Source organism: Pan troglodytes, chromosome 9 (assembly GCF_028858775.2).
Source record: "Pan troglodytes isolate AG18354 chromosome 9, NHGRI_mPanTro3-v2.0_pri, whole genome shotgun sequence".
NCBI classification, from domain to species: Eukaryota; Metazoa; Chordata; class Mammalia; order Primates; family Hominidae; genus Pan; species Pan troglodytes.
The window spans coordinates 7935052-7950575 of record NC_072407.2 but is presented as its reverse complement, the minus strand read 5'-3'; the positions used below and the strand labels follow the sequence as shown (position 1 = coordinate 7950575).

The 15524-nt window shown below is 51.0% G+C and overlaps 2 protein-coding genes across 53 annotated transcripts in view; one reads left to right on the top strand and one right to left on the bottom strand.

Annotated features, from left to right (window-relative positions):
- Positions 1–14758, bottom strand: part of PGAP2 (post-GPI attachment to proteins 2) — a 27986-nt gene extending 13228 nt beyond the window's left edge. For 12 of the 37 annotated variants that reach the window (XR_010147118.1, XR_010147116.1, XM_063782646.1 and 9 more), the window contains exons 1-3: positions 14488–14758; positions 4673–4693; positions 1560–1734 (exon numbers count right to left, since the gene is read on the bottom strand). Coding sequence is in view for 31 of the 37 variants with exons in the window: in XM_063782642.1 (XP_063638712.1) it covers positions 1560–1734; positions 4673–4693; positions 14488–14626 (335 nt within the window). In the remaining 6 variants the exon portion in view is untranslated. Of the gene's footprint in view, positions 1–1559; positions 1735–4336; positions 4694–4899; positions 5134–14369 lie in introns of those variants that run through there. The other 25 variants (XM_063782647.1, XM_063782653.1, XM_063782655.1 and 22 more) reach the window with 17 other exon arrangements.
- The window catches only part of NUP98 (nucleoporin 98 and 96 precursor), a 121851-nt gene continuing 120980 nt past the window's right edge, over positions 14654–15524 (top strand). For 3 of the 16 annotated variants that reach the window (XM_009459757.5, XM_016920222.4, XM_001158156.6), the window contains exon 1: positions 14757–15080. The gene's annotated coding sequence lies outside the window, so the exon portion shown is untranslated. The other 13 variants (XM_054661919.2, XM_054661914.2, XM_063782625.1 and 10 more) reach the window with 11 other exon arrangements.

Genomic DNA, 15524 nt, shown 5'->3' with positions numbered 1-15524 from the left:
TCTGAGATAATAGGTACTAGGTCATGTACTAGGTCACAAAAGGGTAATCCTTCCCTTCAGATCGCCTGTTCGCCCTTTTCGTCCAGTTCTTTCTAATAGCTCCCAGCCCCAGGTCTCATCAGATTGGGTGTCCACGCCTCAACACCCATGTCTACCCACTGACAAATCAGGAGGAGAGGAAACTCCAGTCACATGAAGTAAAGAAGTGGGGCTCCACCCCATACTCACAGCTAGACCCCACTGCTAATCCCAGCCATTTCTCTGAAGCAGATGCTCTTTACATGAAGCGGGGATCCAGCTGGCTGGGGCCTTCAGAACTCTGAGGGACCCCAATGGTCCATGTGCAGAATCTGCCTCTTCTCCACCTAAAGCCCCTAGGCTAAGTTCATTTCCTGCCCTGCCTTCCAACCTGACAGTCTCTTCCTCCTCCTCCTTCTGCTCCTCACATTTCATCATCCTCCCTAAACTACCTTCCTATCCTTCTTCTACCTAGAGCTCTACACTAGCCCTGGGAAGGAGCAGGACAGGAATTATCAACCCTATTTTATTTTTCAGAAATGGGGGTCTCACTATGTCATCAGGCTGAAGTACAGTGAGAAAACCATAGCTCACTCCAGCCTCAGACTTCTAGGCTCAAGCAATCCTCTCACCTCAGGCTCCTGAGGAGCTAGGACTACAGGTGCATACCCCCATGCCCAGCTAATCAATTCTATTTCAGACATGAGGAAACTGAGGCTGGGTCTCTGTCTCAGGTAATATAGAGTCAGTAAATGAATTACAAGTATAACAGAGTTTGACACATGTCCCACCCCACTTACTTTGATATCCTAGAGAAAGTGGTCTTACATCTTTCTTCCTGGCCCCGCACCCCATATCCCTGTCCAGAGGGTACACAGACATCTATGGAATCTTAGAGGCCATGGGACTCACCCCAGGACACATACACACGTCCATAATCAGATCTCCATACTGACAGGCACAGATATAGTCTCTGTCACACACGACCTACTCAAACCCATTATATACAGTCATGACCCTCACAATCACACACACATATACTGAATCACATTCCTACAGAGACAGGCACAAGCCCATAGTGCTACATTAAGAGGCCCAAAATACCCTCTAGCCCAATCCTGTTCTCTCTCCACTTCCCAGAAAACCCTGGGGTTCCAGAATCTGCTCTTCTATGAAGTAAGGACTTGGCTCTAGGTCTGCCCTCTGGACAGGGATATGGGGCGTGGGGCCAGGAAGAAAGATGTAAGACTACTTTCTCTAGGATATCAAAGTAAATGGGGTGGGACATGTGTCAAACTCTGTTATACTTGTAATTCATTTACTGACTCTATATTACACTTCAGTGACTCCAGCCTCCAGAACCTCACAGAAGGCAGAGGGAGACTAACCCTTGAGATTTCAATTTGCAGGCATCCCCCCAGCAGCCCCGTATGTTTGATGGGCCCCAGTGGAGAGCTGGCTAATCTTGTTAAAAGATATTCAAGATCTAAAGAAGATCCAGATCGGCCTGAATATGAGGTATCAGTGTCCCCATGCCCTACCCCACAGTGTGTGGCCGTTGTCTCCTTGAAGTGGAAGAGCAGGGACCAGAGGATGCAGAAGAGGAAGGCGACAAGTGGACAGCAGACCGTGACCAGGGCCACCATGGTGAAGCGGAGCCGTACCAGGGTCCCATCCCGATCCAGTGGCAGTGGGACCTGGTACATCTTGTCAGACCTGGGGATGGAGTGGCATGCTGTCAGGGGCCCAGGCAGCAAGGCTGGGACTCAGTGATAAAGTCAGCCCTTGTGCTCAGTCCTAAAATTAGCTGTGTGCTGTGGGGTGGGGAGTCTGAGGAGGAAGTCACCTAAACTTGGATAGTTCTTGCCCTGGATGAGGAAGACTGACTCAGAATCCCAAGACAACATTCCACCTCAATTTCAGAGGGAAGACAATGAACCAAATCTGTGCTAGGATAAAGCTTGAATGGACTGGGAGAGCTTCTCCTCACTCCTCTCTGCCTAGCTTGACAGGCCTAGGACTAGAGAAGCTGCTTTAAATAAGTGTCTCTATTTCAAGAATCAACCCTAAAACCTACCAGTGGATGGAATGGCCCATCTCCTCCCCCAGGCCTTTGAGCCTCAGGCCCAGCCTCCAGGCTTCAAGGCCTCTCATCAGCTCTCATTGCTTCCCCACTGGCCCAGGGCCCTCCTGTACCTTCAGTCCCTTCCCAGGCTCTGTGTGCTCTGTGTGCCTGCACCGCAGTCCACAGTGGCAGGGATTCCATGGAAGCTGACAGAACCCCAAGCCCCCTGCTTGTCCCAGCCTGCTCCCTCACGTGCCCCCAGGGTGAAAGGCTTTGCAGAATCAGGCCTAGTGCTAGCCTGGGCTTGCTGTTTGCTGGAGAGAGCTGCTTGGTCAGCTTCTGGAGGCTTCCCAGTGCCCAGGGGGCTGTCCATATCACCCTCCTGTGAACAGCTGAGGGTTCCTGGGGGCTGTGATTTCCCCCTTAGATAAGGGTAGCTAAGGTCAGGAACTATAACAAATAAGTGTATACCAACAATCCTAGCCCAGCTCCGCACAGTATACAGAAGGGAAAGTTGGAGCAGGAATCTGCTCAGGATCACATAACAAAGAGATACATGTGGGACCCACAAAGAGTTACACACTGCAACTCTGGCCTTCCTTGACCCCTTCCTCTCTGTGTCTGAACTTGAGAAAGGTCAGGTTAGGACTGGAGTGAGAGAGGCAGAAGAGGCACCTGTTCACAGGAGGAAGAAAAGGAAAAACCAAATTCTACATAGATGAGGCAGTTAGCCCTATTCCCATTGTAAAGATAGAGAAACCAAGACACTCAGAGAGAGAGAAGGGCTGGCTCTTCCTCAAAGCCCTATGCTGAGCTGAAGGGAAAGCCATACCTGGAACGTTGGCTTGTTGTTGCCAAGCTAGGGCTGGCTCCAGACACATAAAGAATATACCCTTCTGGGCTCAAAGGCCTTGTCAAATCAAGTCCCAACTCTTCCTGACCCCACCCACAAGACTCTCCCTTTAGTCCCACCCTCAAAAAGAACCTGATCTCAGTTAGGTTGCCATCCTGGCATTCCAGAACAAGCCAGGTGGCTACGCCTCCACATTCTCACCCATTTTCCCCCAGCTGCCAGGCCTGATCAGGCAGGCTGCTCCAATTGCTCAAGTTCCTCTCTCCCTTTTAGGAGCATCAGGGATCCCAGGGAGCTGGAAGTGGCTCTGGTGACCCTCCCAGAAAAAAAACACACTCCCTGGATCATCCCTAAATGGACTCTAAGTCCCTTAGGGCCCTAGATGGGGAACATTTTCCTCACTCAGCCCAAACCTAGACTCTGCAGTTGCAGTAGCACTAGTCTTCCCTCCCAGTATCCCTCCCTGAAGCCTGCAGCTCTAGATCCCTGAGGAACCACTAGGATTCCCAAATTGAAGACTAGATCTTCAGGGAACGAAGAGGCACTGCCCAAATCAGGAGTTGATGAGGAGGTTCAAGGGATAGTCCATTCCAATTCTTGGAGGTATGCCTGGCCTCCCATTTAGCTGTGTGACCTTTGGCAAGCCACTTAAGCACTCTAGATCTGTTTCCACAGTTCTGCAACATGGGAATCACATGGTTTAGATTACCTCTAAGGTCCTTCCAACTTGGTCATTCTACTCCACACCTCAGGGTGGAGCTGAAGGGCAACTGTTCAGCCTGCAGATAGTTCTACATTCCTCACAGGTACTACTTAGCTGAAAATTGCTTTCTTTGGAGCTACCTCAGCTCCAAAGTCCCTAGAGATCTTCTCAGCCTCGAGTCTGAACCCACATTTACTGAGTGCCTACGGAATACTAGGCCCCCTGCTCTGTACTTGATATACATTGTCTCTTTTAATCTCACCATAATTCTATGAGGTAGGTGCTACAGCCTGTATATTTCCATTTTACAGATGAGGAAACTGAGGCTCAGGGAGGTTCAAAACACTTACTCAAGGCCAAGGCTAATAAATGGCACAGCTGCCATTCAAAACTAGTCTATGGGGTTCCAACCCCGGGGCCCCATCCTCCCCACCTAGGACTCCTGACCAGGAGGCCCCGCGGAATAAAGGGAGAGCTCAACCCCTGCACACCCGGCCCCATGCTGGGGAGGGAGAAGAAGGGGGCCAGTTCGGCAAGTCCAGACAGCAGCAGTTCCTGGGAAACAGAGTGTGTGCGATAGGACGGCAGGTACCAGGACTCCCACAGCGTGGGGCCCGGCCCTGCAGAGGCCAGACCGCGCGGCCAAGCTCCCGAGCGGGGCTGCCCGGCAGCCCAGCACATCCATGCCCATACTCACCCACGCGGTGGTGGCGAGACTGCCGGCGGAACCCGGGGGCCCAGGTGGCCCGGGGTCGGGGGCTGGCTCTGCGGGCTGGTCAGAGCGCGAACGGCGGGGGCGGGGCCGGCGCTCTCGGGGCGGAACTTAGAGAGGAAACTGCGCCCAGATCCTCCGCTGGCTCCTCCCCGCTTCTGGAGACCCCCACCCCTGGCTCTCCTCCTCAATCTGGCGTGTCCTCAAACCCTGCTTTACAGCCCGGGTCTGCCCCCACTAATTTCGGCTGCGTGAGGGCAGCCGGAAGAGCTCTGGATACCTGAGTTTGAGCATGTTGGATAAGCCACCTTGTCGCCTTACCTCTCAGCTGCGTTCCATCACCTGTTGAAAGAACACAAAATTAATTGAACAGGGGCCGGATTTCTTTCTCGTCCGCCCGTCTCTCCTGCCTCGCACCTCCATTCTAACCGAGCTATCCAGCCTCGCCCTTCTGAAACATTAAGCCAGTTTCCTCCCAGCCCTGGCGCCCCTCCCCCAAACTTCGCTCTTCAGGGCGGTTGGGGACCTTTCAGCAATGGGAAGAGCACCTTTGCAGGCAGTGAGACCCGGTGAGGCACATCCCAGAAACTCTGGCCTAGTGCTGTTCCCGCCTTTGTTCAGGAGAGGGCGCCCTGTCCTACATAGCGCAGAAAGGATTTCCAGCCACCAGCCTTGGGTCTCCCCACAATGAGAGGATTGATCCCCCAAAACCAGCTGCCAGAGTTCCCTCCCTACCCTGACCATGACTGACCCATGAAAGAACTTGAGGGGGACCCCTGGCTCCCTTTGCAAAGACCATCCTACCCCAACAGGGAAGGAGGGTGAAGGGACCAAGAGTCCCTCCTGCAAGCACACTGGTGGGTAGTCAGAGCATCTGCAGCGGGTGGAGGACCTCTAGGCTAGCCATAGCTAACATCGCACTTTTCCACTTAAATCCTCACAACAGTAACACATTCTGAACACCCAGTATATCCCAGGCACTCTTACTACTTATCTCATTTATTTAATCCTCATAAAAACCCTGTGAGGGCCAGGCGCGGTAGCTCACGCCTGTAATCCCAGCACTTCAGGAGGCCGAGGCGGGCGGATCACCTGAGGTCAGGAGTTTGACACCAGCCTGGCCAACATGGCGAAACCCCGTCTCTACTAAAAATACAAAAATTAGCCGGGCACGGTGGCGGGCGCCCGTAATCCCAGCTACTTGGGAGGCTGAGGCAGGAGAATCGCTTGAACCTGGGAGGCGGAGGTTGCAGTGAGCTGAGATCGTACCACTGCACTCAAGCATGGGCGACAAGAGCGAAACTCCATTAAAAAAAAAAAAAAAAAAAAAAAAACCTGTGAAAATAGATACGATCTCGGCTCACTGCAACCTCCGCTTCCACGGTTCAAGCGATTCTCCTGCCTCAGCCTCCCGAGTAGCTGGAATTAACAGGCGCCCGCTACTGCGCCCGGCTAATTTTTGTAGTTTTTAGTAGAGGCGAGGTTTTGCCATTTTGGCCAGGCTGGTGTCAAACTCCTGACCTTGTGATCTGCCCCCGCCTCGGCTTCCCAAAGAGCTGGGATTACAGGTGTAAGCCACCGTGCCTGGCCTTTTTTTTTTTTTTCTTTCTCTCTTTTTTTTTTGGAGACAGAGTCTCACTCTGTCACCCAGGCTAGAGTGCAGTGCCACGATCTCGGCTCACTGCAACCTCCACCTCCCGGGTTCAAGCAATTCTCCTATCTCAGCCTCCCGGGTAGCTGGGAATACAGGCGGCACCACCATGCCCGGCTAATTTTTGTACTTTTAGTAGAGATGGGGTTTCGCCATATTGGTCAGGCTGGTCTCGAATTCCTGACCTCAGGTGATCCACCTGCCTTGGCCTCCCAAAGTGCTGGGATTACAGGCATGAGTCCCCGCCAGTAGATACTATTTAATATCCTCATTTTACAATGGAAAACAGGGAAACCAAGTTACCTACTTACACAGCTAATAAATGCCAGAACCAGGACTCAAGTCTGGTACCTGAGATAATTCACATAATCCACTATATGCTGTTAATGCCACTTAGCATTTGTTGATTAATTTGCCAGAGCTCTTTTTCATGTGTTCACTTTTGTTCATTCACCCAGTCTAGGCCCTCTCTTTGACAGGCCTCATATGGAGCAATGGTGGAGGACCCAGAGATACCTCAGACACACTCTGAGGGGCTCCGAAGTCTGGAGAGAGTGCGCACTCAGAGTGTCTTGTTCTAAAAACTACTTTTCTTGATTTTGAGTTCTCCCCTATCCTGTTCTTTAAGGTCCCAGGACAAATGGACTAGCAAAACTTTACAAAAAGAACTACCTCTCTCCAAATTTGGCAACTAGATTCAGGTTTTCTGCCTTGGGGCTTCATGTCATCCTCTTTGTCTAGCTCCAACCAGGGGTGTCTGCTCCTGGCTATTGTTCCCTATCTTGACACCTTGTCTGTTCTCTTGGCCCTAAGTACCATTCCCTGAGGCTGGGTCCCCTCTCCCTGCCTCTAGACTACCCCCAATGCCCAAACCTTGAGGTGCTCTAATTTAGATTAATTCTTTAATTCTCTGGTGATTTGGGAAATATGGGCAATTCTCCATATAGCCCTGAGCCTCTGTTTCCTCGTCTATAAAATGGTTTTATTTATTTATTTTATAGCCACTCGCGGGGCGTGGTGGCTCACATCTGTAATCCCAGCACTTTGGGAGGCCAAGGTGGGCGGATCACAAGGTCAAGAGATTGAGACAATCCTAGCCAACATGGTGAAACCCTGTCTCTACTAAAAATATAAAAATTAGCTAGGCGTGATGGCGTGCACCTGTAGTCCCAGCTACTTGGGAGGCTGAGGCAGGAGAATCACCTGAACCTGGGAGGCAGAGGTTGCAGTGAGCCAAGATCGCGCCACTGCACTCCAACCTGAAGACAGAGCAAGACCGTGTCTCAAAAAAAAAAAGGTCTCACTGTCTTGCCCAGGCTGGTCTTGAACTCCTAGGCTCAAGCGATCCTCCTTCCTTGGCCTCCCAAAGTGCTGGGATTACAGGCATGAGCCACCGTGCCCAGCCTGTAAAATTGATTTAGGAATATCCACACTGGGTGTGGTGGCTTACACCTGTAATCCCAGCACTTTGGGAGGCTGAGGTGAGCAGATCACCTGAGGTCAGGAGTTCAAGACCAGTCTTGCCAACGTGACAAAACCACATCTCTACTAAAAATACAAAAATTAGCCAGGCCTGGTGGCGGGCGCCTATAATCCCAGCTACTTGGGAGGCTAAAGCAGGAGAATCGCTTGAACCCAGGAGGCGGAGGTTGCAGTGAGCCAAGATTGCGCCACTGCACTCCAGCCTGGGTGAGAGAGCGAGACTCCACCTCAAAAAAATAAATACAAATTAAAAATAAAAATACAAAATACAAAAATAAAAAGAAAGAAAATATTTGTTGGGTTGATTTAATGGAACTGGGTTTTGAAGAATGGGCAGTATTTAGACAGATAAGCAGAGATTGAGGAATTGCTAGAAAGGGGACACAGTGAGCATGGCTGGGGTAGGTATAGAGGCAGGGACATAGACTGCTAAAGACATCCAGCTTTAGACCAAGCTCTGCCACTGCCTCCTGGGAAGCCTCAGGAAAATCAGTGTCCTTCCTGGGTTGAGGAGGAGTTATTCTTGTTCTTCTCAAAGACCTTTTTCATGACCAAGACATCCTTCCTGGATGGCTTTAAACCACCCACCCCCAGCTCACTCATCTTGCTCTAGCCTCACTCTGACTCAGATAGCAATTAAATCTTCCCCTGTTCATCTGCTTGCTTCCCTGTTCATCTAGCTTGGAATGTTCTCTCTTCCTGCCTCCATCTCAGGAAACTCTATCCTTCCGTAAAGGTATTTATGAGCATGACACTTTGGTAAGTAAAGAATGCATGTGGTAATTTCTAGGGAGAGCACTAAAATAATACTAATAGGAAAAGAGAATTTAACTTTCAAACTAGTATAGTGGGAAAAATGGGCCGGGCATGGTGGCTCATGCCTGTAATCCCAGCACTTTGGGAGGCTGAGGCAGGCGGATCGCCTGAGGTCTGGAGTTTGAGTCCAGTCTGGCCAACATGTTAAAATCTTCTTTCTACTAAAAATGCAAAAATTAGCCAGGCGTGGTGGCACGCGCCTGAAAGTCCCAGCTACCAGGAAGGCTGAGGCACAAGAATCACTTGAACCTGGGAGGCAGAGGCTGCAGTGAGTCATGATCGCACCACTGCACTCCAGCCTGGGCGACACAATGAGACTGTGTCTCAAAAAAAAAAAAAAAAAAAAAAGAATATAGCAGTAAATTCGTTAAATGCATTAGACTAAATGTTCTGGTTAAAAGCCAAAGTATTGGCTGGGCACGGTGGCTCAGGCCCATAATCCCAACACTTTGGGAGGCCAAGGCAGGTGGAACATTTAATGTCAGGAGCTTGAGACCAGCCTGGCCCACATGGTGAAACCTCATCTCTACTAAAAATATAAAAATTAGCCTGGCGTGGTGGTGGAAGCCTGTAATCCCAGCTACTTGGGAGGCTGAGGAACGAGAATTGCTTGAACCCAGGAGGCGGAGGTTGCAGTGAGCCGAGACTGCGCCGCTGCACTCCAGCCTGGGTGACAGAGTGAGACTCCATCTCAAAAAAACAAAACAAAAATGGCCGGGCGCGGTGGCTCACGCCTGTAATCCCAGCACTTTGGGAGGCCGAGGCGGGTGGATCATGAGGTCAGGAGATCGAGACCATCCTGGCTAACATGGTGAAACCCCGTCTCTACTAAAAAAAAAATACAGGGCCGGGTGTGGTGGCTCACGCCTGTAATCCCAGCACTTTGGGAGGCCGAGGTGGGTGGATCACCTGAGGTCGGGAGTTCAAGATCAGCCTGGGTAACATGGTGAAACCCTGTCTCTACTAAATATACAAAATTAACTGGGCATGGTGGCGCATGCCTGCAGTCCCAGCTACTCGGGAGGCTGAGGCAGGGGAATCACTTGAACCCAGGAGGCGGAGGTTGCAGTGAGCTGGGATCACACCACTGCACTCCAGCCTGGGTGACAGAGTGAGACTCTGTCTCCAAAAAAAAAAAAAAAAAATTAGCCGGGCGTGGTGGCAGGCGCCTGTAGTCCCAGCTACTCGGGAGGCTGAGGCAGGAGAATGGCGTGAACCCGGGAGGCGGAGCTTGCAGTGAGCCGAGATGGTGCCACTGCACTCCAGCCTGGGCGAAAGAGCCAGTCTCCATCTCAAAAAAAAAAAAAAAAAAAAGAAACAAAACAAAATACAAAGTATTCTGCCCATGTCATAGACAAGGAATTGGGGCAGAGAAGGGTTAAATAACTTAGGCGAGATATAAAAAGTAGCAGATCTACAACTTGAACTTAGCTCTGACTCCAATTCTGCTGCTTCTCTGGAAAGAAGTCTCATCCTTCCAAAATTCTGCAGTCCTTACAGATCTGTCTCCTCCCTAACCACCAATCCTTCACAGCTGCATACGGTGACTTCTCAAGCCATGTGTATGATACTGGGGCTCCTAGGACAAAGCTGGACTTTCCTTGGCCAGAATAGTGTTGAGCTGTGGACATCTCTGGGCTCATGATGTCCAGGACAAGGCTTGGCTCCAAAAGGGTTTGTAAGCATGCATCAAACTCCTTGTCTTTAGAACGGAAGAAGGAAGATGATGATACCTAAAAGAGGTGTCATCAGAATTTAGACAGAGTAGGAGTGTGGGAAGGAACCCCTGTCTTCACAAAGATGTCCTTCCCCAGCCAGGAATTCTGGGAATGATGAGCCATGGGCCACTTGCCTACCAAAGTACCCAACAACGTATCTTTAGAAATCACCAAAGTCACAGGAAATTCTTCCTTGGAGTATTCCTCATCCAGTACGTATTCCTCCAGTCTTTCCACAAGTATGCACTATTTCCCTGCACATCTACTTGTACTTTGGACTGAATGTACTCATTTGCTTACTCATTCAAGACATCTCTTTCAGAACCATTTTATAGCAAAAAAAAAAAAAAAAGGAAAAGGAAAAGAAATAAAAGAAAAAAAGACATTTCTGAGTCCTCTTTCAGTGTCAGAATCCATGTCTTAGAATATTTAGAATGGGAACTCAACATTTTTATTTATGTATGTATTTATTTATTTATTTAGAGACAGAATCTCCCTCTGTCACACAGGCTGAGGCTGGAGTATGGTGGTGCAATCTTGGCTCACTGCAACCTCCACCTCCCGGGTTCAAGTGATTCTCCTGCCTCAGCCTCCCGACTAGCTGGGATTACAGGCGTGGGCAACTATGCCTGGCTAATTTTTTTATTTTTAGTAGAGATGAGGTTTCGCCGTGTTGGCCAGGCTGGTCTTGAACTCCTGATCTCAGGTGATCTGCCCGCCTCAGCCTCCCAAAGTGCTGGGATTACAGGAGTGAGCCGCCGTGCCCGGAAACATTTTTTTTTTTTTTTTTTTTTGAGATGGAGTCTTGCTCTGTCACCCAGGCTGGAGAGTGCAGTGGCGCGATCTCTGCTCACTGCAAGCTCCGCCTCCTGGGTTCACACCATTCTCCTGCCTCAGCCTCCCGAATAGCTGGGACTACAGGCGCCCGCCACCACAGCCGGCTAATTTTTTGTATTTTTAGTACAGACGGGTTTTCACCATGTTAGCCAGGATGGTCTCGATCTCCTGACCTCGTGATCCGCCCGCCTCGGCCTCCCAAAGTGCTGGGATTACAGGCTTGAGCCACCATGCCCGGCTGGGATACATTTTTAAATAATGCAAACAATACCATTTATTGAGGCCTTATGTGTGCCAGGTACTATGCTAAGTGCTTTAAATGTATTCTCTCTTTTAATTCTCACTACGACCCTGTAAGGCAAATGTGGTTGTTATCCCCATTTTATACAAAAGAAAATTGAGGTTCAGAGGGATTAGGAAATTTGCCCAAATTTCTTTTTCTTGCATTTCTTTTCTTTTTTTTTTGAAGACAGACTTTCACTCTTGTTGCCCATGCTGGAGTGCAATGGTGCCACCTCAGCTCACTGCAACCTCTGCCTCCCCGGTTCAAGCAATTCTCCTGCCTCAGCCTCCCAAGTAGCTGGGATTACAGGCATGAGCCACCACACCCAGCTAATTTTTTGTATATTTAGTAGAGACAGGGTTTCACCATGTTGGCCAGGCGGGTTTCGAACTCCTGACCTCAGGTGATCCACCTGCTTCCGCCTCCAAAAGTGCTGGGATTATAGGCGTGAGCCACCATTCCCAGCAGGAAATTTGCCTAAATTTCTTTTCTTTTTTTTTTTTTTTGAGACGGAGTCTCACTCTGTGGCCCAGGATGGAGTGCAGTGGCTCGATCTCAGCTCACTGCAACCTCCGCCTCCCAGGTTCAAGCAATTCTCCTGCCTCAGCCTCCCGAGTAGCTGGGACTACAGGTATGTGCCACCACGCCCGGCTAATTTTTTTGTATTTTTAGTAGAGATGGGCTTTCCTTCTGTTAGCCAGGCTGGTCTCGATCTCCTGACCTCGTGATCCGCCCACCTCGGCCTCCCAAAGTGCTGGGATTACAGGCGTGAGCCATCCCGCCTGGCCCAAATTTCTTAATTAAATTAAACTCAATTAAATTAAATTAATAAATAAATTTAAACTGAATTAAATTAAATCTGCATCCAAATTTAAACCAGGGTTCTCTGACTCAAAGTCCAACACCTCTACTAATCCCCAACTGAAGAAAATAATTCACTCATTTGTGCATCAAATATCTAATGTGTACCTACTATGTGCCCTGCCTTAGGGACACCAAAATAAGTCAGTAGAAGAGAGGCTTAAAAATAATTGGGCTTGGAGATTAAAGGGCAAGAAATCAAATGTTCTAGAGGGCAGTTATGAAGCTACTGTAACTATCTAGGGAGAGTTAATGAGTTTCTAAAGTCCAGCAAAGGCAAGGGAGTGTGGTTGTAAAGTAGGGGTGTTTTGGATGGAGGAGTTGGGGGAAGATGGCTGCAGTCAGTTGTTTAAAGTAACTTTACTATTTGGCCAACCATATATTGATTTTCTTCTTCCGTCAAGTATCTACTGAGCACCTACAATGTACCGTGTTTCTTCCATCCACTATCTTATTCCATCTTTACAACCCACCACCTTTTTTTCCCCCTAGTCGGAGGCTCCCTCTGTTGCCCAGGCGGGAGTGGCATGACTGTAATCGCAGTTCACTGTAGCTTTAACCTCTTGGGCTCAAACGATCCTCCTACTTCAGCCTCCCTAGTAGCTGCGACCACAGGCGCTTGCCACCACACCTGGCCTTGGTTAATTTTTTGTATAGGTGGGGACTCACTATGTTGCCCGAGCTGGTCTCGAACTCCTGGGTTCAAGTGATCCTCCTACCTTGAACTCCCCAGTGCTGGGATTACAGGCGTGAGCCACCACTCCCAGTCTCCCATTTTTTAAACAAACAAATAAATCAATTATCTCTAATCCCTTGCCATCACCGAAAACCCAGATGGCTTTAAACTCATTTACATTTTAGGTAAAAGCCCAGTTGAATTTTGCATTCATGTCTCACAAAGAAGTAGTGGTGGAGGTTTTTTTAAAATTTTTTTTGAGATCACTCTGGAGCGCAGTGGCAGGATCTCCGCTCACTGTAATCTCCGCCTCCCTGGTTCAAGCCATTCTCGTGCCTCAGCAAACCGAGAAGCAGCTGGGATTATAGGTGCCCACCACCATGCCTGACCAATTTTTGTATTCTTAGTAGAGACAGGGTTTCATCATGTTGGCCAGGCTGGTCTCGAACTCCTGGCCTCAAATAATCTGCCCGCCTCAGCCTCCCAAAGTGCTGGGATTACAGGCGTGAGCCACCAGCCCGGCCAGTATACGCTTTGCTTTCTGCGCACAGTTCCTGCTATGAGACTCTCAGTCACTAAGCAGGTCTAGTTTCTAGAAAATGCCCACCTTTCACTCTTGTAATATCAGTCTTCTGCTATGGGCTAGGCCCCAGAAGGACTTCCAAGAGCCCAAGGCACAGAAAACCGAGGGTAAATAATAGGATACAAAGTGACAAGGCTTTAACAGAGGCCTGCCCAAGCATTAGCTCAACTCGCTGTGAAAGCTTGGCAAATGTATCACTGAGAAGATGGGAACATTTGAAATACCCGTCCTTTAAGAATAAGTAGGGGTTCGGCTGGGTGCGGTGGCTCACGCCTGTAAGGCCAGCACTGTGGGAGGCCGAGGCGGGCGGATCACCTGAGTTCCAGAGTTCGAGACCAGCCTGGCCAACATGGCGAAACCCCATCTCTACTAAAAATACAAAATCAGCCGGGCGCGGCGGCGAGTGCCTGTAATCCCAGCTACTCGGGAGGCTACGGCAGGAGAATCTCTTGTACCTGGGAGGCGGAGATTGCAGTGAGCCGAGATCGTGCCACTGCCCTCCAGCCTGGGAGAAAGAGGAGACAGAGCAAGACTCCATCTCAAAAAAAAAAAAAAAAAAAAAAAAAAAAAAAAAAAGGTAGTCCATGGGCGAGGTGGCTCACGTCTGTAATCCCAGCACTTTGAGAGGCCGAGGCGGGTGGATCACTTGAGATCAGGAGTTCGAGACCAGCCTGACCAACACAGTGAAATCCCCGTCTCTACTATAAATACAAAAATTAGCTGGGCCTGGTGGCGGACGCCTGTAATCCCAGCTACTTGGGAGGCTAAGGCAGGAGAATCGCTTGAACCCGAGAGGCAGAGGTTGCAGTGGGCCGAGATTGCGCCAATGCACTCCACCCTAGGCGACAACGCGAGACTTCATCTCAAAAGAAAAAGAAAAAAAAGAATTAGGGGTTCTCCACGTGCAGCTGGGAAAGACGTTCCAACAATCCTCATTTGTACCAGGCCCTTTGGTGGGCCAGTCCCTTAGGGCATCTCTAATGCTCCTAATGTCCATCCTAGAAATTCAGGGAGGGAAAGAATGTGCTGGGGCAAGCATGGGTCAGGAGAGAATAGGGTCAGGATTTAGGGCCCTGAAGAAGCCTCGGGCAAACTCTTTGGACAAACAGACCTTCCAAGAGGGCCCTCAGGCTCCGCACGTGGTCTGGGCAGGAAGTGCGGGCAGAGAGACTAGGAAGCCTTCCCAGCAGCGCCGGCGGACCGGGGCAAGGAAAGGGTCGAATAGTTACCATGCCATTCTGGGGCCGTCCCTCTGATTGGCCCGAGCTCCCTCAGCCCGAGTCGCAGCGCTCCAAGGAAGGGGGCGGAGTCTCTATGTTGCGTCACCACTCTTCCCGACACCCCTCCGGTGCTTCCCAATCTAGCCATTCACAAGCCCACTTCGAGAGGCCCTGTGTGACGTCACTACACGCTCCCGCCAACCGCGGCGGAGAGGAGCGGGACTCCACGGCCCTCTCACCGCTCCTACCCTGTGCCTCCCCGAACTCCTTATGCCCCTCCTCTTCCCTCTCGCCCCTTCCCCCTTCAGTTCGCTTTGAAAAGACGCGTTGCCCAATGAATAGCAGGGTCGACCCAGAGTGGCGGCCGCGTCCACCAATTCGCGGACGGCGAGGGCGGAGCGTCCGCAACGAGCCTCTGACGCCGGGCTGCGTGTGACGCAGTCGGGCCCTCTGCGCGCTGCGCCCGAAGCGGCGGTCGGTGGCAGGGGTGGTAGCGGCGGCGGCGACGGTTTCGTGGGGGCCGCGCGCTGCTCTGTGAGCGGCGGGTGGCAGACGGGCCTGGGCCCGGACTCCTGACACTTCCCCTTCCCCACCGAACCGCGGTAAGTCGGGAGCCCGAGCTGCAGCGGCCGAGACCGGCAGGTTTCTCCCCCCTTCCGGGCGGGCGGACGCGCGGGGCGTCTCAGGGCCTCTCCGCTTCGAAGTCTAGCGCCGCTGCGCGCACCTTCTGGCCTGAGAGAGGGGCGGTGCTGAGGACCCGGGGGCCCGGAGCCCGGGAGGCCCGGCTTTGGAGGCCCTGGGAGAGAATGGACATCAGTGGGGTCTAGGCCTGGAGGTCTCCAGTTGCTGCCCACGCGAGTGGGTGTCTGTCTGGTTGTACTCATTCATTCAGTGGTGTAAGGACCCCACGGTGGGCTGGCCTTTCCGGGGTCAGCGCCTTGAGACCCTGAATACGGTCTGCCCCGCACTTCCTTGACCGTCATGTGGGGCTGGGCTTTATTTGCCTTGGCTTCTCCATAAGGGAAGTGGGCACCCCGAGGATTAGG